Source organism: Salvelinus fontinalis, chromosome 42 (genome assembly GCF_029448725.1).
Source record: "Salvelinus fontinalis isolate EN_2023a chromosome 42, ASM2944872v1, whole genome shotgun sequence".
NCBI lineage: Eukaryota > Metazoa > Chordata > Actinopteri > Salmoniformes > Salmonidae > Salvelinus > Salvelinus fontinalis.
Genome location: NC_074706.1, coordinates 23208627 through 23236538, shown reverse-complemented (window position 1 = coordinate 23236538; position 27912 = coordinate 23208627). Strand labels below are relative to the sequence as shown.

General features: G+C 42.2%; 1 protein-coding gene across 2 annotated transcripts; it reads right to left on the bottom strand.

Moving 5' to 3' along the window:
• Positions 1 to 223: 223 nt before the first annotated feature.
• Positions 224 to 27912, bottom strand: LOC129841178 (zinc finger protein 205-like). 2 transcript variants are annotated; one of them, XM_055909326.1, is made up of 7 exons: positions 27404 to 27912; positions 26901 to 27031; positions 26549 to 26704; positions 24213 to 24365; positions 23727 to 23838; positions 18725 to 18849; positions 224 to 7094 (listed from the first exon to the last, which is right to left on the bottom strand). In XM_055909326.1, the coding sequence occupies exons 1-7, from the start codon at positions 27678 to 27680 to the stop codon at positions 6150 to 6152; spliced, it is 1899 nt and encodes a 632-aa protein (XP_055765301.1). In that variant the 5' UTR covers positions 27681 to 27912; the 3' UTR covers positions 224 to 6149. The 2 variants fall into 2 exon arrangements, with proteins under 2 accessions (XP_055765301.1, XP_055765302.1); XM_055909327.1 differs by lacking the exon at positions 224 to 7094 and having other exon boundaries at positions 17542 to 18849.

Here is a 27912-nt window from a genome sequence, read left to right as displayed (position 1 = left end):
TCCAACCCGCTAATCCTCAACACTGGGGCCCCACAAGGGTGTGTTCTCAGCCCTCTCCTGTACTCCCTGTTCACCCATGACTGCGTGGCCATGCACGCCTCCAACTCAATCATCAAGTTTGTAGACGACACTACAGTGCTAGTCTTGATTACCAACAACGAGGAGACGGCCTACAGGGAGGAGGTGAGGGCACTCAGAGTGTGGTGTCAGGAAAATAACCTCACACTCAGTGTCAACAAAACTAAGGAGATGATCGTGGACTTCATGAAACAGCAGAGGGAGCAGCCCTCTATCCACATCGACGGGACAGTAGTGGAAAAGGTGGGAAGTTTTAAGTTCCTCGACGTACACATCACGGACAAACTGAAATTGTCCACCCACACAGACAGCATGGTGAAGAAGGTGCAGCAGCACCTCTTCAACCTCAGGAGGCTGAAGAAATTCGGCTTGTCACCAAAAACCCTCACAAACTTTTACAGATGCACAATCGAGAGCATCCTGTCGGGCTGTATCACCGCCTGGTACGGCTCCGCCCACAGCCGCAAGACTCTCCAGAGGGTAGTGAGGTCTGCACAACGCATCACCGGGGGCAAACTACCTGCCCTCCAGGACACCTACACCACCCGATGTCACAGGAAGGCCAAAAAGATCATCAAGGACAACAACCACCCGAGCCACTGCCTGTTCACCCCGCTATCATCCAAAAGGCAAGGTCAGTACAGGTGCATCAAAGCGGGGACCGAGAGACTGAAAAACAGCTTCTATCTCAAGGCCATCAGACTGTTAAACAGCCATCACTAACATTGAGGGGCTGCTGCCAACATACTGACTCAACTCTAGCCACTTTAACAATGGAAAAATGTATGTAATAAATGTATCACTAGCCACTTTAATAAACAATGCCACTTTATATAATGTTTACATACCCTACATTACTCATCTCATATGTATATACTGTACTCTATACCATCTACTGCCTATGCCGTTCGGCCATCACTCATTCATATATTTTTATGTACATATTCTTATTCATTCCTTTACACTTGTGTGTATAAGGTAGTTGTTGTGAAATTGTTAGATTACTTGTTAGATATTACTGCATGGTCGGAACTAGAAGCACAAGCATTTCGCTACACTCGCATTAACATCTGCTAACCATGTGTATGTGACAAATAAAATTTGATTTGAAGTTGTTTGCAATTTCAGTTTAATCCACCTGAAAAGACAGAAAAATCAATATAACAAATTTTGTGGTAAAACTCAAATATACTAATTTTAATATAAACTTATTTTTCAATAAAATCTTTAAAAAATGTATAATTTTTTCAAATGATATCATGAATAGGACTGGTGGAGTTATGTCACACATGCAGCTAACACAGACATATGGAAATGTCTGCTCTACCCAAAATTACAACCAACTAATTGCCTCATTACCACAAAAATGGAAGAGGCAAGTGGAAGGGGGAAAAGTAAGGAACTTGTCTGTCAGGCCCTGCATTAAAAACCACAAATTGTTAAAGAAAATTGTGATAAATAAAAATATATACCAATTTAATTTAAGGACCAAAAAATTTACATCTGTAACATGTAAATCGCAAAATAGTTGGGAAGAGATGTTCGATGTACCGATTCCATGGCACATGGTATATGAATTGACACGCAAAACGACGCCGGATTCAAAAATTCAAATTCAAATTTTTCTATTTAAATTATTATACAGAATTCTTGCAACCAATATAATATTATATATATATATGGGGGATACAATCTTCCCAGCTCTGCAGATTCTGCTGCGAGGAGGAAGAGACATTAGATAATATATTTTGGTACTGTCCATATTTAGCTTGTTTTTGGTCACAGGTCCAGGAATGGCTGAAGAATTGCAACATTTACCTAGAACTAATGCTGCAGATAGCAATACTGGGTGATTTGAAAAGTCATAGTCAATTGATCAATAATATAATAATTATTTTAGATTTTTTTTGTCTTTAATTTACAATCTGTAGTAGCTATGAAAATAAAAAGGTTCAGTACTTTTGTGAAGCATCACAGCACAGTTGAAAAATATATGGCAAATAGAAATCCAAAATGGATGGTGTTAAGAGATAGATGGGAGGGGTTGAATGGAGCTGAAGGGTGGGACTAATAAGATAACCAATGTAAAACATACGGGTCTGTAAAATATGTTCAGAAATGTTGTTAAATAGCACAGTTACAAACTGGATGGACATCGGAAATAGAGGAAGGACTAAAAACAAACAAAATATAACTATTGTAAAATAGATATGTATATAATATGTATAAACTGAAGGTAGAAGCCTAAGTGTTATTGTTTCTTAGTTTACTCCAATTGGGGGAGGGGTGGTAGGGTTTGCGGGGAATAATAAAGGTATAGTCAAAAAAAGTCTGTTACCCAAAAATATATGGGGAATTGGAAATGTTGCAGACAATTACATTGATGGAAGCAACAATCTATCCTCAATATTAAAGCTGAGAAGGTGGGAAAAACCACACACCTGTCTATATAAGGTACCATATTTGAAAGTGCATGTCAGCGCAAGAACCAAGTCTTGAGGTCGAAGGAATAGTCTGTAGAGCTCCGAGACAGGATTGTGTTGAGGAACAGATCTGGGGAAGGGTTCCAAAAAATTAAGGTCATTGAAGGTCCCCAAGAACACAGTGTCCTCCATCATTCTTAAATTGAAGAAATTTGGAACCACCAAGACTCTTCCTAGAGCTGGCTGAAATCGGGGGAGAAAGTCCTTGGTCAGGGATGTGACCAAGAATCCGATAGTCACTCTGTCAGAGCTCCAGAGTTCCTCTGTGGAGATGAGAGAACCTTCCAGAAAGACAACCATCTCTGCAGCACTCCACCAATCAGGCCTTTATGGTAGAGTGGCCAGACAGAAGCCACTCCTCAGTAAAAGGCACATGACAGCCCGCTTGGAGTTTTCCAAAAGGCACCTAAAGGCCTCTCAGACCATGAGAAATAAGATTCTCTGGTCAGATGAAACCAAGATTGAAATCTTTGGCCTGAATACCAAGCATCACGTCTGGAGGAAACCTGGCACCTTCGATACGGTGAAGCATGGTGCTGGCAGCATCGTGCTGGCAGCATCATGCTGTGGAGATGTTTTTCAGAGGCAGGGACTGGGAGACTAGTCATGATCGAGGGAAAGATGACGGAGCAAAGTACTGAGAGTTCCTTGATGAAAACCTGCTCCAGAGCGCTCCGGACCTTAGACTGGGGCGAAGGTTCACCTTCCAACAGGACAATGACCTTAAGTACAGCCAAGAAAAAGCAGGAGTGGCTTCGAGACATGAAAATAGCTGTGTAGCGACACTCCCCATCCAACCTGACAGAACTTGAGAGGATCTGCAGAGAAGAATGGGAGAAACTCCCCAAAAGCTGGTGTGCCAAGCTTGTAGCGTCATGCCCAAGAATACTCAAGGCTGTAATTGCTGCTAAAGGTGCTTCAACAAAGTACTGAGTAAAGGGTCTAAATACTTAGGTAAATGTGATATTTTCGTTTTTTCTGAAAAAAAAACAGTTTTTGCTTCGTCATTATGGGGTATTGTGAGTAAATTGATGAGGGGGGGGGGGGGGGAACTATTTAATCAATTTTAGAATAAGGCTGTAACGTAAGAAAATGTGGGGGAAAATTAAGGGGTCTGAATACTTTCCGAATGCACTGTATACTGACTGTACCCTGATGATTCAACCCTATATGTGTCAGCAACCACAGCTAGTGAAATCACTGCAACCCTAAACAAAGAGTTGAAGTCAGTTTTAGAATAGGTGGCCAGTAATAAACTAGTCTGAACTGAACATCTCTAAAACTAAGAGCATTATATTTGGGAAAAATCATTCCCTCAAATCATTTAAGTTCTATACCTCAGCTGAATCTGATCATGAATAATGTGGCCGGTGAGCAAGTTGAGGAGACTAAATTACATGGTGTGACCTTGGAATTATAAAAAATATTTTTTTTAACCAGGAAAAGATTGTAAACTGTCATGGACAAAACATATTCATTGAGTGGTTGTAAAGATGGGGAGAGGTCTGTCCATGATAAAGAGATGCTTGGCTTTTTTGACACCACACTCCGCAAATAAAGGCTCTAGTTTTATCTTATTTTGATTATTGCCCAGTCAGGTGCTGCAAAGGACATAGAAAAACTGAAGCTGGCCCAGAACAGAGTGGAATGTCTTGCTCTTCACTGTAATTAGAGGGCTAATATCAACAATATACATACCAGTCTCTCTTGGCTAAGTGCAGCAGAGACTGTTTCTTATGAAAAAAGGTGATGCAATCAGTGTTAAATTCCAAATCCTTTGCATTGTCAACTTACACACAGCTCTGATACACACACTTAGCCTGCCAGACATGCCACTAGGGAACTTTTCACGGTCCCCAAATCCAGAACAAATTCAAGAAATGTACAGTATTATATAGAGCCATGATTAGCTGGAACTCTCTTCCATCTGAAATTGCTCAAGTTTACAGCAAACCTGTTTTTAAAAAAACAGATTAATGAACAGCTCATAGCACAGCACCTCTCCCCTATTTGACCTAGATCTTTTGTGTGTATGTACTCATTTGTAATCTGTGTGACGTTTTAAATGTATGTAGTTCTGTCCTTGAGCTGTTCTTGACTATTAATGTTCTTATTGTATCATGTTTTGTGTGGACCCCAGGAAGAGAACCTGATGCATTTGCAACAGTTAATGGCGATCCTAATAAAATACCAATAAATCTCAAGCCACACTGCTATGATTTCTCCCTATTGTGGACCTTCCCACTGTCTAATAAGGATACTCAGGAAGGAGAAGCTCTTGTAACATACACATATATACATAGGTATGTGGACACCCTTCAAATTAGTGGATTCGGCTTTTTCAGCCACACCTGTTGCTGACAGGTGTATAACATTGAGCACACCGACATGCAATCTCCACAGACAAACACTGTCAGTGAAATGGCCTTATTGAAGAGCTTAGTGACTTTCAACGTGGCACCGTCATAGGATGCCACCTTTCCAACAAGTCAGTTTGTCAAATTTCTGCCCTGCTAGAGCTGCCCTGGTCAACTGTAATAGCTGTTATTATGAAGTCGAAACGTCTAGGAGCAACAACGGCTCAGCCGTGAAGTGGTAGGCCACACAAGCTAACAGAACCGGACCGCCGAGTGCTGAAGAACGTAGCATGTAAAGATTGTTTGTCCTCGGTTGCAACACTCACTACCCAGTTCCAAACTGCCTCTGAAAGCAACGTCAACACAAGAACTGTTCGTCGGGAGCTTCATGAAATGGGTTTCCATGGCCAAGCAGCCGCACACAAGCCTAAGATCAGCATGCGCAATGCCAAGCATCAGCTGGAGTGGAGTAAAGCTCGCCGGTATTGGACACTGGAGTAGTGGAAACGCATTCTCTGGAGTGATGAATCACGCTTCACCATCTGGAAGAACAACTTCACCATCTGGCAGTCCAATGGACAAATCTGGGTTTGGCGGATGCCACAAGAACGCTACCTGCCCGAATGCATAGCGCCAACTGTAAAGTTTGGTGGAGGGTGAATAATGGTTTGGAACTGTTTTTCATTATTTGGGCTAGGCCCTTAGTTCCAGTGAAGGGAAATGTTAACGCTACATCATACAATAACATTCTAGAAGATTATGTGTGTCCAAGTTTGTGGCAACAGTTTGGGTAAGGCCGTTTCCTGTCTCAGCATGACAATGCCCCCGTGCACAAAGTGAGGTACATACACAAATGGTTTGTTGAGATCGGTGTGGAAGAATTTGACTGGCCTGCACAGAGCCCCGACCTCAACCCCATCGAACACCTTTGGGATGAATTGGAACGCCGACTGCGAGCCAGGCCTAATCGCTTAACAACAGTGCCCGACCTCACTAATGCTCTTGTAGCTGAATAGAAGCAAGTCCCCGCAGCAATGTTCCAACATCTAGTGGAAAGCCTTACTAGAAGAGTGTAAGATGTTATAACAGCAAAGGGGAGACCATGTAAATGCCCATGATTTTGGAATGAGATGTGTAGACGAGCAGGTGTCCACATACTTTTGGCCATGTAGTGTTTGGCAGCTAAAGAATGGTTCCCAGATATCCCCTGCGTAAAACTCAAGCCACACTGCTATGATTTCTCCCCTTTGTGAACACTCCTATGTCTGGTAAGGTTAGTCAGGAAGGAGAAGCTCTTGTGACATAGTTTGCACTTGAAGGGCCTCTCCTTGGTGTGAACTGTCTGGTGCTTCTTCACATAGTTTGCCTCAGTAAAGCGCTTCCCACACGTGGGGCAGGCGTATGGCTTGTCTGCGTCCGTCCTAATGCTCAGCCTCCCACGTTGTGACCCGATGACACCAGAGGAGGTAGAAGCAGGAGCCACCGCCCTCAGGTGGTTAGTCTTTGAGCTCCCCCCTTGACCTCTAGCCATTGTTTGGGTGTTGTTGGGATTGTGTGCTGTGTTATAAGCAAGGTACATCTCATGGGGAACGCCCATCCTGACCCTGTCTGTGTTGGTGGGGTAACCATGAGGTAACTGAGGAAGGCTAGACCCAGGTCCAGGCTTTCTATGAACCCAGTCACTAGGCATTAGACGAGACCCTGAAGAAGACAGACTTCCTGAAAGACTACCACCAGGAGGGTCGCCCACCACCCTCTTTGAAGGCTGAAGCCCAGGGTGACCTGCTCTGTTCATCATGGATACTGCGGTGTTTGTATCATAGGAACAGGAGGGTCTATCTCTATCAGCCCCAGGCCCTGCTCCATCCCTGCACTGAGAATGTGAAGAGAAGGGTCTGGGCTGCAGACTAGATCCCTGACTGGAGCCTCTGTCTCTCTGATGACCACCAGGACTGAGGTTGTTCAGTCCCCCTGTCCACTGGTTGTGTTCTGTATAGTGGTGTTGGTGGAGTCTCTGTCCCTCACGGTTGGGTCCTGGTTCCGACTCGGGAAGGAAGAGTGACGGCTCTTGATCGACTGTCCTGATTCGAGGCCAAGGTTTGTGACCAGCCGCCTCAGAGGTCCAGTCTCTTCCGCCAGCAACACCTGATATCAGCAGGTCTTCGTGGACTGCAGACTGTGAACACAAATTGTACAGAAGAGAATATAAAGGTTTATATAAGAAACAATTTGCTGTACACACAGAAACATGACATGATATTATAAAATATCATGTTTAGCAACGGAGGCCAGAACAAATGGACGCTTTTCGCCGGCAGCTTTCCATCAGCGGCACCCGGAGAACTTTTGTCACTACAAACATTTGAACTGAGCACACCCATTTCTCTTTCTATGACAAAACATTAACCACAGTCAATAGAACAAGCTCCCCAAGGAGCGAAAAGATGCAGGATCTATTCTACAGACACTGCCGATTTGGAAACAACTCTGGTTGAAACCAATGTACTACAGTCCTTCAAAAAGAAATGATCAATGCTATAAGTTGTGCACGAATGGACAGTGTTTACTTCCCACACATTGGTGCAGCTGGCTTCCGGGTTAAGCGAGCAGTGTGTCAAGAAGCAGTGCGGCTTGGCAGGGTCATGTTTCGGAGGACGCATGGCTCTCGACCTTCGCCTCTCCCGAGTCCGTAGGGGAGTTGCAGCGATGGGACAAGACTAACGACCAATTGGATATCACAGAATTGGGGAGAAAAAACAGTAAAAGTCTGACCTAACGGCCAGTATGGAATTAAGCCAGCTCCAAATAAAATACCTGATCAAAGACAACCTACAGCTCCAAGGTAATGTCAAAACACTCACAACTATTGTTAATTCATTATCAAGTGACAATAACATGCTCAAATAAACATTATTTCTCTAAGTCTAAGACTGGGGGGTTATTATTGTTCTAAGATGGTCATACCATGGATTAGTAAGCTATTTGATTTTGAATTCGTAGGTCTAAAACAATATATACAATACCAATCAAAATTTGGACACCTACTCATTCAAGGGTTTTTATTTATTTTTGCTATTTTCTACATTGTAGAACAATAGTGAAGACATCAAAACTATGAAATAACACATATGGAATCATGTAGTAACCAAAAAAGTGTTAAACAAATCAAAATATATTTTAGATTCTTCAAAGTAGCCACCCTTTGCCTAGATGACAGCTTTGCACTCTTGGCATTCTCTCAACCAGCTTCACCTGGAATGCATTTTCCAACCATCTTGAAGGAGTTACCACATATGCTGAGCACTTGTTGGCTGCTTTTCCTTCACTCTGCGGTCCAACTCATCCCAAACCATCTCAATTGGGTTGAGGTCAGGTGATTGTGTAGGCTAGGTCATCTGATGCCGCACTCATCACTCTCCTTCTTGGTCAAATAGCCCTTACACAGCCTGGAAGTCCTGTTGAAAAACAAATGATAGTCCCACTAAGCGCAACCAGATGGGATTGTGTATAATGCAGAATGCTGTGACAGCCTTGCTGGTTAAGTCTGATTAAATTCTAAATAAATCACAGACAGTGTCACCAGCAAAGCACCATCACACCACCACCTCCAAGCTTCACGGTGGGAACCACACATGCGGAGATCATCCGTTCACCAACTAATTCAAAATAAGTTTAGAATTTTGGCCCATTCCACTTGACAGAGCTGGTGTAACTGAGTCAAGTTTGTAGGCCTCCTTGCTCGCACACAAATTTTCTATAGGATTGAGGTCAGGGATTTGTGATGGCCACTCAAATACCCTGACTTTGTTGTCCTTAAGCCATTTTGCAACAACTTTGGAAGTATGCTTGGGGTCATTGTCCATTTGGAAGACCCATTTACGACCAAGCTTTAACTTCCTGACTGATGTCTTGAGATGCTGTTTCAATATATCCACATAATTTTCCTCCCTCAAGATGCTCATCTATTTTGTGAAGTGCACCAGCCCCTCCTGCAGCAAAGCACCCCCACAACATGATGCTGTCACCCCCCTGCTTCACGGTTGGGATGGTGTTCTTCGGCTTGCAAGCATCCCCCTTTTTCCTCCAAACATAACGATGGTCATTATGGCCAAACAGTTCTATATTTGTTTCATCAGACCAGAGGACATTTCTTCAAAAAGTACGATCTTTGTGCAGTTGCAAACCTTAATCTGGCTTTTTTAATGGCGGTTTTGGAGCAGTGGCTTCTTCCTTGTTCAGCGGCCTTTCAGGTTATATCAATATAGGATTCGTTTTACTGTGGATATAAATACTTTATAGATATATTTATAGCTATAGATACTTTTGTACCTGTTTCCTCCAGCATCTTCACAAGGTCCTTTGCTGTTGTTCTGGGATTGATTTGCACTTTTTTTGGAAAAGTGCAAATTGCTCCCAAGGACGAACCAGACTTGTGGAGGCCTACAAGGTCTTGGCTGATTTCTTTTGATTTTCCCATGATGTCAAGCAAAGAGGCACTGAGTTTGAAGGTAGCCGTTGAAATATATCCACAGGTAAACCTCCAATTGATTCAAATGATGTCAATTGGCCTATCAGAAGCTTCTAAAGCCATGACATCATTTTTTTGAATTTTCCAAGCTGTTTAAAGGCACAGTCAACTTAGTGTATGTAAACTTCTGACCCACTGGAATTGTGATACAGTGAATTATAAGTGATATAATCTGTCTGTAAACAATTGCTGGAAAAATTACTTGTGTCATGCACAAAGTAGATGTCCTAACCGACTTGCCAAAACTATAGTTTGTTCACAAGAAATTTGTGGAGTGGTTGAAAAACAAATTTTAATGACTCCAACCTAAGTGTATGTAAACTGCTGACTTCAACTGTAGGTGTCTCCAAACTTTTGACTGGTACTCTTATATATTTGATCAAATGACTTTGGCCTTTAGTACCAAATCCAATAAAAACGCATTGAATAATACATTCATAAATGGAAAAAAGACAGTTAAAAAATAAATCACAAGGAATAATGTTTTGGAGTGTCTGTCCTATATCTAGGAGATAAAAGAAATCTCAGGAAATCTTTTACACATATTTAACCCCTTTTTTGGGGTAGGTACAAAACTACCTCCATACTTCCATTCATTAAAAAAAAACAGTACTGGTTACATTCACATGAGTCCCGTGACACTTGTGCGGGTCGTTGAGCAAAACGGAGAACACCATCATGTTCGTCTCATCTTTCCATGTTAGTTTGTAGGCCAAACCGCTCAGACGCGCCACAGCCATTTTCGTGAGAAGACCGTTTTTCGGGATGTCTGACAAACACCGATGGAGCTTGGCCACCTTCCACTGCAGATGCGGACGCGATGGATTGAGACGCAGCCCATGCCAAAAAATCAGATATCTAGCTTAAACGGAAAGATTTTGATGGGATTTTTTAAATTATGTTACTTATATTGACACACCGGTGGACTCTAGGTGGATTCATTAGACTTACAGTCTCATTCGATGAGAGAACCTAGTTTTCACAGGTATTTCTGAGAATAATGGAGGAAATTCTTAGGAAAATACAAACAAAACTACATATCCTAGCAGATGAGGTATCAAAAATCGCCCCATCATGGCCAAATTCGGTCATTAGGCCTACAAAGAAAAAGTACTGGTTAAATCCAAGGGTAGACAATTACAAAGTAGGAACTTTGGGCTTAATGACCAGTTTCCTCAAGAAAGAAATAACATGCGGAAAATACTCTACCCGATGCTTAAATATGGTCAATGATGCACACTGGTTGATGCAATGGTTGCTAAAATTCTAACAGTTTGCATAATTTCAGTTTGTGACAAAACAAGAAATCAGTGCAGAGAATCATTATACCATCTAAATGTGAAATATCTTTTCAATAACCAAAAATATTATATTTTCAGCTGTTTGAAGCTGGTGCACAAAATCGAAAGTAAAAGACGCAAAAACAAAACTTAAGAATGGGAAGCATAGAAATTCACAGATCTACCGCTTCTTAGACTTGCTTTCAATGCTTCTTGCTTCTGAAGCTAAGCAGGGTTGGTCCTGGTCAGTCTCTGGATGGGAGACCAGATGCTGCTGGAAGTGGTGTTGGAGGGCCAGTTGGAGGCACTCTTTCCTCTGGTCTAAAATATATATATATATATATATATATATATATATATATATATATATATATATATATATATCCCAATGCCCCAGGGCAGTGATTGGGGACACTGCCCTGTGTAGGGTGCCGTCTTTCGGATGGGACGTTAAACGGGTGTCCTGACTCTCTGAGGTCATTAAAGATCCCATGGCACTTATCGTAAGAGTAGGGGTGTTAACCCCGGTGTCCTGGCTAAATTCCCAATCTGGCCCTCAAACCATCATGGTCACCTAATAATCCCCAGTTTACAATTGGCTCATTCATCCCCCTTCTCTCCCCTGTAACTATTCCCCAGGTCGTTGCTGCAAATGAGAACGTGTTCTCAGTCAACTTACCTGGTAAAATAACGGTAAAAAAAATAAATAATAATAAATAAATGAGAATGACAGATCTATAACGCACATTTCTACGTGAATTTGGTTGGGTCGCCCAAAACGTTACATATTGCAGCTTTACAGAAATAGACTAGGCTTGGTGCTTATATTGTTGTTGACAAGCTCTATATTACCGCAAGCTATACCAAGATGAAAAGTTACACCTTGGCTTTCTATGTGAATTTGGTCGGGTCACCCAAAAAAGTTACATATTGCAGCTTAACAGAAATACAAAAAGCATCCTGTGAGGGGTTGATCGCTGACGATGAACTACTAATGGCAATTAACTAATTCCAAACTGGTAAATCTCCTGGCTTTGACGGTGTACCAATTGAGGTGTAGAGGGTATTTTTTTTTACAGAAAACAAAGAACCTTTGTTCACCTGCTTAAATGTTTCATTTGAACAGGGGGAATGATCAACAACCCAAAGAGAGGGACTGATTACATTACTATTGAAGCAGGAGGCAAATGGCCATTATATAAGCCCTGTGCATCTCAAAAACTGAAGACCCCTCACTTTATGCTGTGACACCCATATTCTATCAAAATGTTTAGCACTTAGAATGACGAACGTAATAAGCAAAATTACTGAAAGTGAGCAATCTGGCTTTATTTAGGATCGCTACATAGGTGACAGTATTTTTCTGGAAACTATTGAACATTGTGAAATAGAAGAAAAGGCAAGTGCAGATTTTGAGGAGGCTTTTGACAAGATGGAATCTCATTTATATAGATGCCTTCAGTATTTTAATTTTGGTAAGTCATTTATTCAATCGTTTAAAGTCTTATATCAGAAACCGGTGAGTAAAGTAGTGAATATTGGGTATTTATTTATTTAGAGGGGTTCGACAAGGGGATCCAGTTTCGCCTTATTTATTCTTATTGGCTATCGAGATGCTGGCCATCCCAATCAGGAACAATTCCAATATATACTAAACAAAAATATAAACGCAACATGTAAAGCGTTGGTCCCATGTTTCATGAGCTGAAATAAAAGATCAGAGATGTTCCATACACAAGAAAAACGTATTTCTCTCTAGTGAGTATTTCTCCTTTACCAAGATAATCCATCCACCTGACAGGTATGGCATATCAAGAAGCTGATTAAACAGCATGCTCGTTACACAGGTGCACCTTGTGCTGGGGACAATAAAAGGCCACTCTAAAATGTGCAGTTTTGTCACACAATACAATACCACAGATTTATCAAGTTTTGAAGGAGTGTGCAATTGGCATGCTGTCATCAGGAATGTCCACCATAGCTGTTGCCAGAGAATCTAATGTTCATTTCTCTACCATAAGCCGCCTCCAACGTCGTTTTAGAGAATTTGGCAGTACATCCAAGCAGCCTCACAACTGCAGACCACGTGTAACCACACCAGCCTAGGATCTCCACATATGGCTTCTTTGTCCTACGGGATTGTCTTGCGTACCAATGAAGTGGAGCAATGGCCCAGTGGACATGCTTGGCATCCACATTCCAAAAGAATAAAGGATCTTGTAAAGGAGAACTTAGATTTGAAACTAGCCAAGAATGACAAAATACTATTGCTGTGGAAAGGTAAAGCTTTGTCTTTTATATGGCAGAGTAACCTTGACAAACACCTTCATTGCCTCTCAGTTGATCTACAGTGCCTTCAGAAAGTATTCACACCCCTTTACTTTTTCTACATTTTGTTGTGTTACAGCCTGAATTTTGTGTCACTGGACTACATACATTACCCTGTAATGTCAAAGTGTAATTATGTTTTTAGAAATGTTTACAAATTAATTAAAAAGCTGAAATGTCTTTAGTCAATAACTATTCAACCCCTTTGATATGGCAAGCCTAAATAAGTTCAGGGGTAAAAATGTGCTTAACAAGTCACATAATGCATTGCATGGGTTCTCTCTGTGTGCAATAAGTGTGTTTAGAATGACACAGGTTTTATAATGACTACCTCATCCCTGTAACCCACAAATACAATTATCTGTAAGGTCCCTCAGTTGAGCAGTGAAATTCAAACAAACACTGATTCAACCACAAAGACCAGGGAGGTTTTCCAATGCCTCGCAAAGAAGGGCACCTATTGGTAGATGGGTAAAAATGTAAAAAAGCAGACATTGAATATCCCTTTGGACATGGTGAAGTTATTAATTAAACTTTGGACGGTGTATCAATACACCCAGCCACTAGAAAGACACAGGCATCTTTCCTAACTCAGTTGCCGGAGAGGAAGGAAACCGCTCCATGAGGCCAATCGTGGCCAAAATTCACCATGAGGCCAATGGGGACTTCAAAACAGTTAAAGTTTAATGGCTGTGGTAGGAGAAAACTGAGGATGGATCAACAACATTGTAGTTACTCCACAATACTAACATAAATTACAGATTTAAAATAATGAAGCCTGTGCAGAATAAATATATTCCAAAACATGCAGCCTGTTTGCAATAAGGCACTAAAGTAAAACTGCAAAAAATGTGGCAAAGAAATTAACTTTATATACTGAATACAAGGTGTTATGTTTCAGGTAAGTCCAACACATCACTGAATACCAATCTTCATATTTTCAAGCATGTTATGATTATTCTTGTCATCGGCAAGGACCAAGGAGGTTTTTAGGATAAACAGAAACAGAATAGAGGCCAGGCAAAATCCTAGAGGAAAACCTGCTTCAGTCTGCATTCCAACAGACACTGGGAGATAAATTCAGCTTTCAGCAGGACAATAATCTCAAACACAAGGCCAAATACACACTGGAGTTGCTTACCAAGACATTTAATGTTCCTGAGTGGCCTAGTTACAGTTTTGACTTAAATCGGCTTGAAGATCTATGGCAAGACTTGAAAATGGCTGTCTATCTATGATCAACAGCCAACTTGACAGAGCTTGAATAATTATTTTAATAATAATGTGCAAATTTTGTATAATCCAGGTGTGCAAAACTCTTAAAGACTTATCCAGAAAGACTCACAGCTGTAATCGCCGCCAAAGGTGATTCTAACATGCATTGATTTACTTATGTAAGTTAGATATTTAATTTTCAATAAATGTGCAAATATTTTAAAAAACACTTTGCATTAAGTCAAGGGGTATGAATACTTTCTGAAGGCACTGTATACCCATTCTTCAAATAATCAATAAAATCTTTCTTGCATGCTGACAGCAGGAATGTCCCCAGGAGAATTGAGAGCCATGATCCCCAGAAAAATTCAGAGCCAGATCATATGGTTGAATTCAAATACACGGATAAATAAAAAAAATTGGGAATGTGTTTCTGAAAAAGAGGATCTTATAATAAAAAATATATAATTGATAGTAATGGGAATTTTACACTGTGCACAATTGTATGGGAACATATTTACTATCAGGTATTGGCAGCAATTCAAACAGAATGGAAGAAAAAGTTAAGGGAAAGAAAATATAAACTGTTGGTAGACCTCATATTAAATCTCACAGATGGTTAACTAGAGATAAAGACAAGTACCATTTTAATTTGGGAAAACAACAAATTAGTTGCCTTCCCACACAAATTCAACTCTTACTGGGAAAAGCATTTATAGAACAACAGACTCCACAAACTGAATGTTTCAGTTGAAGATATTGTAAATATTTCTGGCTACTAACAAGATGTTACACATATTGGGCATCGAAGAATCCTCTTTCTACCGTTTTTGTCGTGTGGAAGCGCTGGATTTGTTACATATTTTCTGGTATTGCTCCATAGTTAACTTTTGGGCAAAAGTACAAGAGTGGTTGCTCCCTGTTTTACACGATTTTGTTATTTTTCCACAAACAGTTATATTGAGTGCAGGGACAGATACAAAACGATATACAATCTTTTGATTCTGCTGGGGAAGGTTTTCATTTTTAAAACTCAGAAAATAAATATGTTAGTCTTGGACTCTTTTAACCTAACTGTGAAACACTATTATACACTAGATTGCAAAATAAAGTGTGAGGTATAGTGGGACCAAATAACACATCAAGAAGGATGGGCCAGATTTCATATACAAAAGGAGCTCCTGATTGCCAGTCATATGACAATTCTATTTGTTTCATTATTTTTGTTTGTTGAGTAGTATTTGTGGTTGTTTGTATGTGATTCCTGTTTATGTCCTTTTCTAGTTTAAGATAATTCTTTCTTTGCTTTTGTGTGTTTACAACACTGAGGTAGTGGACTGAAGAGGGTGGGGTGGTCTGGCGGGTAGTCTGGGGGACCATGAACCTTTAGCTCCCACTTCCCTATTGTGGGATGGCTTTTTTGTAACATCTGTCAATGGTATTACATGCCTACGATTGAAAAGAATACAAGGAAAGAAAACCTGCCAAAAGAATAAGGATGTCTCCTTATATTTGTAAACTCAGCAAAAAAAGAAACATCCCTTTTTCAGGATCCTGTCTTTCAAAGATAATTCATAAAAATCCAAATAACTTCATAGATCTTCATTGTAAAGGGTTTAAACACTGTTTCCCATGCTTGTTCAATGAACCATAAACAATTAATGAACATGCACCTGTGGAACGGTCGTCAAGACACTAACAGCTTACAGACTGTAGGCAATTAAGGTCAAAATATGAAAACTTAGGACACTAAAGAGGCCTTTCTACTGACTCTGAAAAACACCAAAAGAAAGATGCCCAGGGTCCCTGCTCATCTGCGTGAACGTGCCTTAAGCATGCTGCAATGAGACATGAGGACTGCAGATGTGGCCAGGGCAATAAATTGCAATGTCCGTACTGTGTGACACCTAAGACAGCGCTACAGGGAGACAGGACGGACAGCTGATCGTCCTCGCAGTGGCAGCCCACGTGTAACAACACCTGCACAGGATCGGTACATCCGAACATCACACCTGCGGGACAGGTACAGGATGGCAACAACAACTGCCTGAGTCACACCAGGAACTCACAATCCCTCCATCAGTGTTCAGACTATTCACAATAGGCTGAGAGAGGCTGGACTGAGAGCTTGTAGGCCTGTTGTAAGGAAGGTCCTCACCAGACATAACCGGCAACAACGTCCCCCTATGGGCACAAACCCACCGTCACTGAACCAGACATGACTGGCAAAAAGTGCTCTTCACTGACGAGTCGCGGTATGTCTCACCAGGGGTGATGGTCCGATTCACGTTTATCGTCGAAGCAATGAGCATTACACCGAGGCCTGTACTCTGGAGCGGGATCGATTTGGAGTTGGCGGGTCCGTCATAGTCTGGGGCGGTGTGTCACAGCCTCATCGGACTGAGCTTGTTGTCATTGCAGGCAATCTCAACGCTATGTGTTACAGGGAAGACATCCTCCTCCCTCATGTGGTAACCTTCCTGCAGTCTCATCCTGACATGACCCTCCAGCATGACAATGCCACCAGCCATACTGCTCGTTCTGTGCGTGATTTCTTGCAAGACAGGAATGTCAGTGTTCTGCCATGGCCAGCGAAGAGCACGGATCTCAATCCCATTAGCACGTCTGGGACCTGTTGGATAGGAGGGTAAGGGCTAAAGCCATTCCCCCCCAGAAATGTCCGGGAACTTGTAGGTGCCTTGGTGGAAGAGTGGGGTAACATCTCAGCAAGAACTGGCAAATCTGGTGCAGTCCATGAGGATGAGATGCACTGCAGTACTTAATGCAGCTGGTGGCCACACCAGATACTGACTGTTACTTTTGATTTTGACCCCCCCTTTGTTCAGGGACACATTATTCCATTTGTTAGTCATTTGTCTGTGGAACTTGTTCAGTTTATGTCTCAGTTGTTGAATCTTGTTATGTTCATACAAATATTTACACATGTTAAGTTTGCTGAAAATAAACGCAGTTGACAGTGAGAGGACATTTCTTTTTTTGCTCAGTTTATAATAAATCTTTTAGTTCCTCTAAATGTGGGAAGGTGGAGGTGGGTAAAATAATAAATAAAGTTTAGCCCATCTCTAACACTGTGATTTCAAGTACCTAACAATATGGAGCCAATGTCCATATGTGTTGATTAAAAAATTAAGTATAATGTTTTGGTTAGACTGAGAAAGGAAACTCAGTCCCTAAAATAATACAAAAATAACCAAGTAGGTCAGCACAGTCAATATTGTATTTCATTTCAACAAAATGGTCATACACTAACATAACTTTGAAGTACAGTACTTTTATTGCACAAAACGATACGTGACAAGTATAATAACTTTTCTCACTATGGTAACACTTTACATTTTCTGTAAATCTGGTACACTCCCTTTGATAAATTAATTTGAGAATACTTTGGAAAAGGTTCAACATTACACACATTTTCACTACTTTACACCAGTGAAAAATTTTTACAGACACCTTCACACCAACCATCACCATATCCTTTACTCTGCCCCATCATACTCATTCTTTCCTGTTTCACTTCATTCAGTTCCTTACTACATCCAAAACCAAGAGAATGAATTACAAACTAACTAGTACTGTATTACATGTCAACACTACACACTATACATGGGCCGTATGCATTTTCTGCTTGTGTATCCTGAGGTAGCTCCTCTCTGAGAACCTCTTCCCACATTGCGTACAGGCAAATGGCCTCTCTCCCGTGTGAACCTTCAGGTGCATCTTCAGCTGGTGCTGGTGAGAGAACCTCTTCTCACACTGGGGGCAGCTGTAGGGTTTCTCCCCTGTGTGGACCCTCTGGTGTCTCTTTAGGTGACCAGCCTGTGCGAAGCACATGTGACAATGGGTACAGCTGTAGGGTTTCTCCCCCGTGTGCATCCTCTGGTGGATCTCCACCTGTTTCGGGAAACTGAAGGCTTTCCCACAGAAAGAACATGGGAAGCGCTTCTCTTTTCCACGTGATCTACAGATAGCGTTACTACTACTGTCATTTGTCATCGGGCTTATATAGCCATTTAGTTTTGAGGCACTAGCATTGTCTGAAGTCTGGTTTAACATAAGGTGACTGTGAGGAGGACGAAGGCCAGGGAGTACCTGGGTTGTCGCAGGGTCCATGTTCCAGTTGATAGATCCTATAGAAGGCAGGCTGAAGGCAGCACCTGTTAGGTGGTTAACCAGAGGTGCCATCAGTGTCTCTGAATCACAACTATAGGAGCAGGACGGAGCATCGCTAGCTGAGTCTGTGTCAGTTGTTCTCTCCCCCTGCATACAGACACCTCCCCGTCCCCGCAGACCAAATCTACACCTTGCCCTGGTCTCAGCCAGTCTGTTGTCATGGAGACTAAGTTTGGTTGTTTTGTGTTCGACTGTCTGTTTCTGGTTGTGGTTAACAGTGTTGTTCCCCAGCCCAGAGTTGAGGACGCTGTCCCATCCACTGACCTCCACTATGTCACCTCTGGTCCTGGCCTTCTCAGTGATGTCCCCTGGGCCCTTGTTTGCCCCCGTCTGGTTCTGGGAATCCAAGATGGCCACCCAGTCTCCCCTGTTAGCCTCCAGCCAACCACCTGCAAGAAGAGGTTAGAAAATAGACCTATTTTTTTTTTAAATGTCACTTATCAGGTCAGGTTTATACATTATAATTTGTGTTTTTGTATGTAAACATAAGTTGTAATGATTTCATTTTTTGAATGAAGAAAAAATTGCCAGTTGCATCACTATTCCCATTGAAGATCTATTACTGTATGTAGGCTATATGTACACAGTATACAAAACATGCTCTTTCCATGACACAGAGATGACAGACTGAAAGGGAGGAGACAGGTTAAAGTATGATTTTTAAGACTTGAGACATGGCTTGTTTATGTATGTGTGCCATTTAGATTGTGAATGGGCAAGACAAAAGATTTAAGTGGCTTTAAACGGGTTTGGTAGTAGGTGCCAGGCATAGGGCTGTTGCGGGGACTGTATTACCACCACACCGGCGGTCACGAGTCATGAAGGCAGTCAAATTCCATGTGACCGTAGAGTCACGGTAATTAGGCTTCTCCAAGCTCTGATGCTGCTGCTGCTGGTCATTAGCGGCCTACCAAACTTGCTAACTGCCTGGTACTCAGCATTCTATTGTCCCTCTAATCACTCTTACATTGCAAATGTAATCAAAAATCTAATCAAACACTTCATGAGAGCCCATGAGCACATGTTGCGCAACATTTCAATAGGCTATGCAATTGCGCAAGAAAACAGAGTGATGGCCTCCTAAAAAGATAAGGATCCCATCAGCTTCATATAGGCTAGGCCTACTATATTTATTTCTCAACTTCCCTAATATTAAGCACATTTCTTCTCTTTACAACAGGAGTATAGCTTACCTGGCTGAGATGAAAATGAACCATGGGGAAAACGTCCTGTATTCGCTATTTAAGTGCATAGATGACATTTATTTTTTCCCGCTGCCCCTGTTTCGATACAGGTGCATGATAATGGTCGATTCTAAATCAAAACAAATTTCACACATATTATTTAGAGACAAGATTAAATCAAGAATAGTCTGATGGGTGACAATATTAGCCTATCACTTGTGAATTATAAACTCAGCAAAAAAATAAACATCCCTTTTTCAGGACCCTGTCTTTCAAAGATAATACGTAAAAATCCAAATACCTTCACAGATCTTCATTGTAAAGGGTTTAAACACTGTTTCCCATGCTTGTTCAACGAACCATAAACAACTCATGAACATGCACCTGTGGAACAGTCATCAAGACACAAACAGCTTACAGACTGTAGGCAAGTAAGGTCACAGTTATGAAAACTTAGGACACTAAAGAGGCCTTTCTACTGACACTGAAAACACCAAAAGAAAGATGCCCAGGGTCCCTGCTCATCTGCGTGAACGTGTCTTAGGCATGCTGCAAGGAGACATGAGGACTGCAGATGTGGCCAGGGCAATAAATTGCAATGTCTGTACTGTGAAACGCCTAAGACAGCGCTACAGGGAGACAGGACAGACAGCTGATCGTCCTCGCAGTGGCAGACCACGTGTGTAACAACACCTGCACAGGATCGGTACATCTGAACATCACACCTGCAGAACAGGTACAGGATGGCAACAACAACTGCCCGAGTTACACGAGGAACGCACAATCCCTCCATCAGTGCTCAGACTGTCCACAATAGGCTGAGAGGCTGGACTGAGGGCTTGTAGGCCTGTTGTAAGGCAGGTCCTCACCAGACATCAATGGCAGCAACGTTGCCTATGGGCACAAACCCACCGTCGCTGAACCAGAAAGGACTGGCAAAAAGTGTAGTTCTGTCTCACCAGGGGTGATGGTCCGATTCACGTTTATCGTCGAAGGAATGAGCGTTACACCGAGGCCTGTACTCTGGAGCGGGATCGATTTGGAGGTGGAGGGTCCGTCATGGTCTGGGGCGGTGTGTCACAGCATCATCGGACTGAGCTTGTTGTCATTGCAGGCAATCTCAACGCTGTGCGTTACAGGGAAGACATCCTCCTCCCTCATGTGGTACCCTTCCTGCAGGCTCATCCTGACATGACCCTCCAGCATGACAATGCCATCAGCCATACTGCTCGTTCTGTGCGTGATTTCCTGCAAGACAGGAATGTCAGTGTTCTGCCATGGCCAGCGAAGAGCTCGGATCTCAATCCCATTGAGCACGTCTGGGACCTGTTGGATCGGAGGGTGAGGGCTAGGACCATTCCGCTCAGAAATGTCCGGGAACTTGTAGGTGCCTTGGTGGAAGAGTGGGTTAACATCTCACAGCAAGATCTGGCAAATCTGATGCAGTCCATGAGGAGGAGATGCACTGCAGTACTTAATGCAGCTGGTGGCCACACCAGATACTGACTGTTACTTTTGATTTTGACCCCCCCTTTGTTCAGGGACATATTATTCCATTTCTGTTAGTCACGTGTCTGTGGAACTTGTTCAGTTTATGTCTCAGTTGTTGAATCTTATGTTCATACAAATATTTACACATGTTCAGTTTGCTGAAAATAAACGCAATTGACAGTGAGAGGACTGTCAATTGCTGAGTTTATATTATCATTTGTGAATGATGCCCAGCATCAGAAACAATGCCTTTTTTGGGGGCAACTTTTTCTAATCATAGTCGCACACCTCATGTAGCTTAGCCCATGGGCCTATATGTTTTAATAAGGTTTTTATCACAACTAAAATGTCCAAATAACTTCTTAATATTAAGCACATTATGCCGCTTTACAAGGGCTGTAGAGCCTAACAGGCATACATAAGCAGCATGTGAGTTTCAAGTTTGGGGAAGATAATTTCCCATTCTCATTTTTGCTAATGGTGTTTTCCGCTAATGGAACATTCGCGCTTATAGCCTACTACCATGAGCGCATTGTTGTGCTTATAATGTGAATAAATATCCTAATAGTTTATCAACATTTTAAGCTATTCGTTATGATTTGTTGCGTCAGCCACATTGCATAAAAAGTACTACGGAGGATAGTAGATTGACATAGGCTTTTGCTGTTCATTATGCCTACTCATTTTGTTGGCTGCCGAAAAGTACATGTGGACAGTTCTTCCAGTATCATCAATATGCACCTCGGAAATGGATAAGGATGCGCGCAGTTGCATCCCCCGATGTGTCTGTCTTCACTTGTAGCCTGTGAGAAAGACCCGATCACGTTACGGAGCGAGCAGCACTCCGGGAGAAGGGCACAACTGCCACTGGCTGCAAAAGGCATGGATTTTTTTATGGTGCATTACGGCCACACAAAGGGGATACCGCCGTGAAATTCTAGGCATTATCAAATGCTTGTCAAATTGTGAATGCGTGACTGATGTAGCGTGTACAGCGTGCGCAAAAAAACTAAGCAGAGCTCATGCCTTTCAAGCAGCTTTTTTCGAATCATCATTAGAGTCTCCTCATGCAGCTGTACAATGTATTAAAAATCAAAACATATAGCCCGACGTTTGTAGAACAACTAAAGGAACACTAATAACTCTAAATTAAGCATATAGGAGTACCTATTTCTTTGTTAACCGCTCAACCCAGAATAGCCGCATGTGCGCACTCCCTCAAATCGTTTGGAGAAAATATCCTTTATTCTGCTTTGTTCAATTGTATTCTTCATACTGTAAAATAATGCCACGGAATTCTAAGAAAACCTTGTCTGCTAAATGAACTAGTGTAGCCCACAGCCATTTGGCATAGCCAGATCAGGACAACTCAGAGTATGCTATTCTGTTCTTCTGAAATAGACTACATTTTCTTCATATCATGCTTGTTACGGATACAAGTATTCTGTGTGTATCCTGTGTGTATTTATTTTCTCTCCTTCTCCCCTACTCACAGGTGACAATCATCATTCCCCAATCAGTCATCAATCAGTCGCTAATCGGAAGACACCTGCTCCTTTTCCCTTACCCAATCACATTCCCTTTCCCTTGGTTTAAAAACCCTGTCAGTTGTTTTCTCTGGAGCTCAATCTCTCTGTCAATGCCATCTGTCTATAGATATCTTGTTTGGTTTGCAAGTACATGTCACTTTGTCCCCACCTGTGAGTATTGGTTTTGTTATGGTGTTTGTTTGACGGTGGGAAAAGGGGGTACCAAGATAAAGTATGACCACGGGTGACTTACCTGTAGGAATACTTTGTTAAATACACTAGTTAGAACTGGGCGGACCACCCACTATTTTTGGTTAGTTAGCCGTTGTTGAAATAGGCTATTCTAGCTTAGGGGTGTTTTTGGATGCTTATTGTTTCTTTCCTTGGGTCCAGCTCAGCCCCTTTTCCTGCTCCCCCCTTTACAGTGCGTTTAGAAATAAACCCTGTGTGTGTTTGATGGTAATTTAAGTTGTTGTGGATATTTCGTCCTCACCGTTTCTTTGTCACTATTACACTTTGCATGAGTTATGTTTCGGGTCCCATTACCATCCCCCCTAGACTGTCAGGCCAAAGGGATTTGTAACAATGCTTCTTTAGAGCTGTCTAAAATAAATGACTATTGTGATGTGTAGTCTTTATTAGACTTTTTAAAATGTAGATGTTCCAAAGGTCAACATCAGTGGCTTGTAGGCGATGTGTGGTAGCCAGGCGACGCTAAATGTGTTTGTTAATTAATTACTGTGAGCCTGACAGTTATTTGCCACCGGCTGATGACACTTAAGCCAGGCACACATTTGTGTCAAGAACTGCAATGCTGCTAGGTATTTCACGCTCAACAGTTTCCCGTGTGTATCAAGACTAGTCCACCACCCAAAGGACATCCAGCCAACTTGACAACTGTGGGAAGCATTGGAGTCAACATGGGCCAGCATCCCTATGGAACACTTTTGATACCTTGTAGAGTCCATGCCCAGATGAATTGAGGCTGTTCTGAGTGGGGAGGGTGCAATTCAATATTAGGAAGGTGTTCTTAATGTTTGGTACACTGTATTTCTCCCTTACCTTGCTCCCCCATCTTTAGTCCACTCAGCAGGTCAATGCTCTCTGGTTCATCTTCTATTGTCTCCTCTTTGACTATCAGCAGATCAGGCTTCCCATCCTCCATGTCTACTGACTGTTAGAGATACAGAGTGAGAGGATGTTGGATCAAGAAATCTGATATGAGCACCCTGCTATGGAGCATCTTCTGATTGGGCAATGAGGGACTGCTATGAGTACTATGCAAACATGTTAGTTGATATGATTACTTGACATTCTTTTAATGGTTTAATAATTCAAAGGCATGGTCCCATACTTTAGACAAAATTAATCAAGAAAGACCTGGCCCCCTTATCCACAGAGTCTCAGAGTAGAAGTGCTGACTAAGAATCAGGTCCCCACCCATCTACATAGCCTTATTCATTATGATCTAAAAGGCTAAACTGATCCTAGATCAGCACTCCTACTCTAACCTAATACCATATAGACAGTAGTTTACAGTGGGCTTACCTCAGTGAGACTGTGTGTGGTTCTGTGCTGCTCAGTGGGTTCAGGAGAAGGTGTAGTCTGGTTGTCCTCCATGATCATGGTCCCCTCAGGGTTCCCCAGACCCTCCTCACACCCCTCCTCCTTCACCAGCAGCACCTCTGGACCCTCCTTCTCCTGGAAGAGAGAGGTGATACAGATTACACAGACATACACTCCCTCAGGTACATACACACACACAAGATAAACACTCCACATGGAGGGTCCACACTTGCAAACATAAGCAAGCGTTTAAAGTTAAACAGGTTCTCATGTAAAAAATGCACAGTAGCCAATTAAAATGATTATTTTACTTGCATGTGACAGAAAGCTAAATTGTAGCTGGTCCCATCAGATAACATGGCACACATTAGCCCTTTGATAGCCTCACCAGGTGGCAGCGATTACATCCCGGCACACCTTCTGCAGACAACTAAAGTCGTAGACAGTTGGACATGTTCATGGAAGCGTCCTTAACAACAAGACTGTCACGTGTATTTCATTGAATGGTTAAATTGTTCTCTGTGTAATTGTGGCAAAGGGTTCGAATCTCACATGAGTCACCCCCTGCACACAAACACACTGCTATTGTCAAATAATCATATTGCATAGGCTATATTACATGGACGTGTACACCTAAATGTAGGCCAACGTTTTATATGCATTTTCATAATCTCCTTTGCCACGTGTGCTATGAATTGTCTCAAGGCTTTAAAGTCCTTCTTTAACCTGTCTCCACCTCTTCATCTACACTGATTGAAGTGGATTTAACAAGTGATGTTAATAACAGATCATAGCTTTCACCTGGTCAGTCTGTCATGGAAAGAGCAGGTGTTCTTAATGTATTGTATACTCAGTGTATATTAAAGGGAGTCTCAATGAAAGTCAGAATAAAAAGTCCCATTTTGTGTTTATTAAACAAACATGGGTTATATACCCCATATGAAAACCACACATACACATGTCTAAACCAAAACTATATTCACTTTCTCATTACAAAAGTGTCTTGGGAAAAATATTTATTGTTGAATGGAAGTAATGAAATAGGCATTTGTAAACATTACAGTACAAACACTATGTAAAATACTTTTCATACTTATATCACACAATGTCTGGATGCAATATTCTAACCAGGAATATTCAACACTGAAATCTGTGACTCTCGTTATTCCAAATGCATCTGTGGATATTTTCTGCTGATGTTTTTTTAAATGTTTTTTTTATTTATGCAGGCTTTCATATACATGTCAGAAGCTATCGAGTGGAATAGGTATGTTTCTATGTTATAGAGTGGAATGTTTTTTCTGCTGGTGTATCCTGAGATAGCTCCTCTCTGAGAACCTCTTCCCGCAGTGTGTACAGGCAAATGGCCTTTCTCCCGTGTGGACCTTCAAGTGCATCTTCAGTTGACCAGCCTGTGCAAAGCGCATGTGACACTGTGAACAGCTGTAAGGTTTCTCCCCTGTGTGGATCCTCTGGTGCCTCTTCAGGGTGTCCTGGCGAGAGAACCTCTTCTCACACTGGGTACAGCTGAATGGTTTCTCTCCTGTGTGGACCCTCTGGTGCCTCTCCACCTTCTGAGAGCTGCTGAAGCTTTTGTTACAGAACATGCAGAGGAACCGTTTCTCTTTACTATTGCCTGATGTGGCTCCCCCTCCCTGAGCCTGGGCTCTAGCCCTGTCGTTTGAGTTCAATACCTGATCGAAAAGGACACAGCCGTGTGAATCGGAAGGTGCCATCAACGTGGAAACTGGGTAGCGATCCTTGAACACGTGTAAAGGGGAGTGGGTGGCGACATTTAGATTTGTCTCCAAGCTTTCCCTGTAATCTAAGAAATCTCTGCCCTGTGAGTGTCCGTCTCCAAGGAGACTATCTGCATTCCATGTGGGAGGAACATCGCTCTCCACTTTTACTGTCACCTCATCTGCTAATATAACCTCCTCTTTCTTATCTAGGTACCCTTTAGAGTATACACTACTACTGCCCCGGTTCCAGTCCCCTCTAGACAGATCAATCTGTGTCTCTAAACCCAAGGGCATGTTGCCAGGGTCCATCTCTGTATTGTAAGAACAAGACGGATCATCACCGGCAGTGTCTAACGCATCACCATCACCATCCCCACGGGAATTAACAGTCCTCTGGCTCTGGTGAAATACTGGTAAATATTCGGAGCCGGGAGCAAGAGGACTGCCCAGTTTACTCAGCCCCAGTCTCTCTGGGTCTGATCTATGGTCAGATCCTGGGTGTAAGAGCCTGTGTGTTACAGTTAAAGTCTTGGTGTCTGTCTCTGACTTGAGGACGGCGTTCTGTGTTCCACTGACCTCCGTGATGCTGCGTCCGGTCCTGGGCTGCGCTTGGTTGGTGGGGTCCTCCGTGGCTGCAGAGGGCGCTCCAGACTGAATGTCTCTGATGTTCCGTGGGTCTCCTACAGACCTCTCCTGCTTGACCCCAGGACCTGCAGCCTCTGCATCTGCAGACTGACACAGGAAGATAACAATATCGTCTCACAAGCTTCCTTATGGCAGATAAAAATAAAAATAAATGTTTTACCTTTATTTAACTGAGGATAAATGATGATGTTACATGTAAGCAAGTGAATAGCTGAGGGGAGATTTTCAGAAATAAACAGGCCACATTTGATAACAAATTTTTATGTAACACTATTACACTAACCTCTATCACCATAGAATTCTGGGATGTGGTTCCACTCCCCTCATCAACAGTGATTGGTTGGTCATCTCTCCATGTATTGTGTTCCGCTGGCTTCAGAAAGCTTCTGTGGCCTCCAGTGAGATGTCCTTCACCTGAGAGTGTGATTGGGGGAAAAGAGGTGGTTAGGTTCAATGTTATATTGTACACATTATTGTCTACAATTGGTAAGGATTTAAGGTAACACTTCTCATAACTTCTTGATATATTATTTATTATGTTCCATGCATCTTATTGTTTTCATTAAGTAAATAATGGAAAATGCAGTAAATCAAAAATCTGGTTATAATATGATAATGTCTCTGCACAAGATAGCTAAGTAATCAGGGGATGTATTGTATACGACCCAAAAACGGACAATTCTGGATAACATCTGAACACATATACAGAGGGGAACGGGGCGACAGGCACTGAACTATAAATGAACGGCGACAGGTCGCACAGCCTCTGCCTTCTGCAAAATGTACCTCTTGCCATTCCTCTGTATCGGTCAAGGATCTTAACACTACTGGGACGACTGGCGAGGACGCGCTCTCGCATTGTCCTCTCTGCGCGCTCCCGTGCAACCTTCACTTCTAGTAGTTTCCTCCGCAGAGCCCTGTTTTCTTTCTGGCTTTGATTTATTTCCAAACGAAACACGGCATAGTCGTCGTCTACGAGTTTACAGATCTCTGCCACGGCGGCATTCGCTAGCACCTCCATGATGGAGGCTATTTGAGTGTGAAAAACCATACAGTTAGCCATTTTTTGCTAACGTTAGCAGCTAGCTAGCTAGCGTTACCTAGATAACAGCTTTCAACCAAGTCCTGTCTCCAACGGGAATTAAACACGACATGGGGTGTGATGTGATGCATTTAAATGAGTCATATTTTGAGTTCATGTGTGTTAATACACGTCTAAATAACAACAATAAAAACGATAACGTGGAAATTGTTTTTTCATAACTGTTCACTTCCGTTTACTTCTTCGTGTGAGT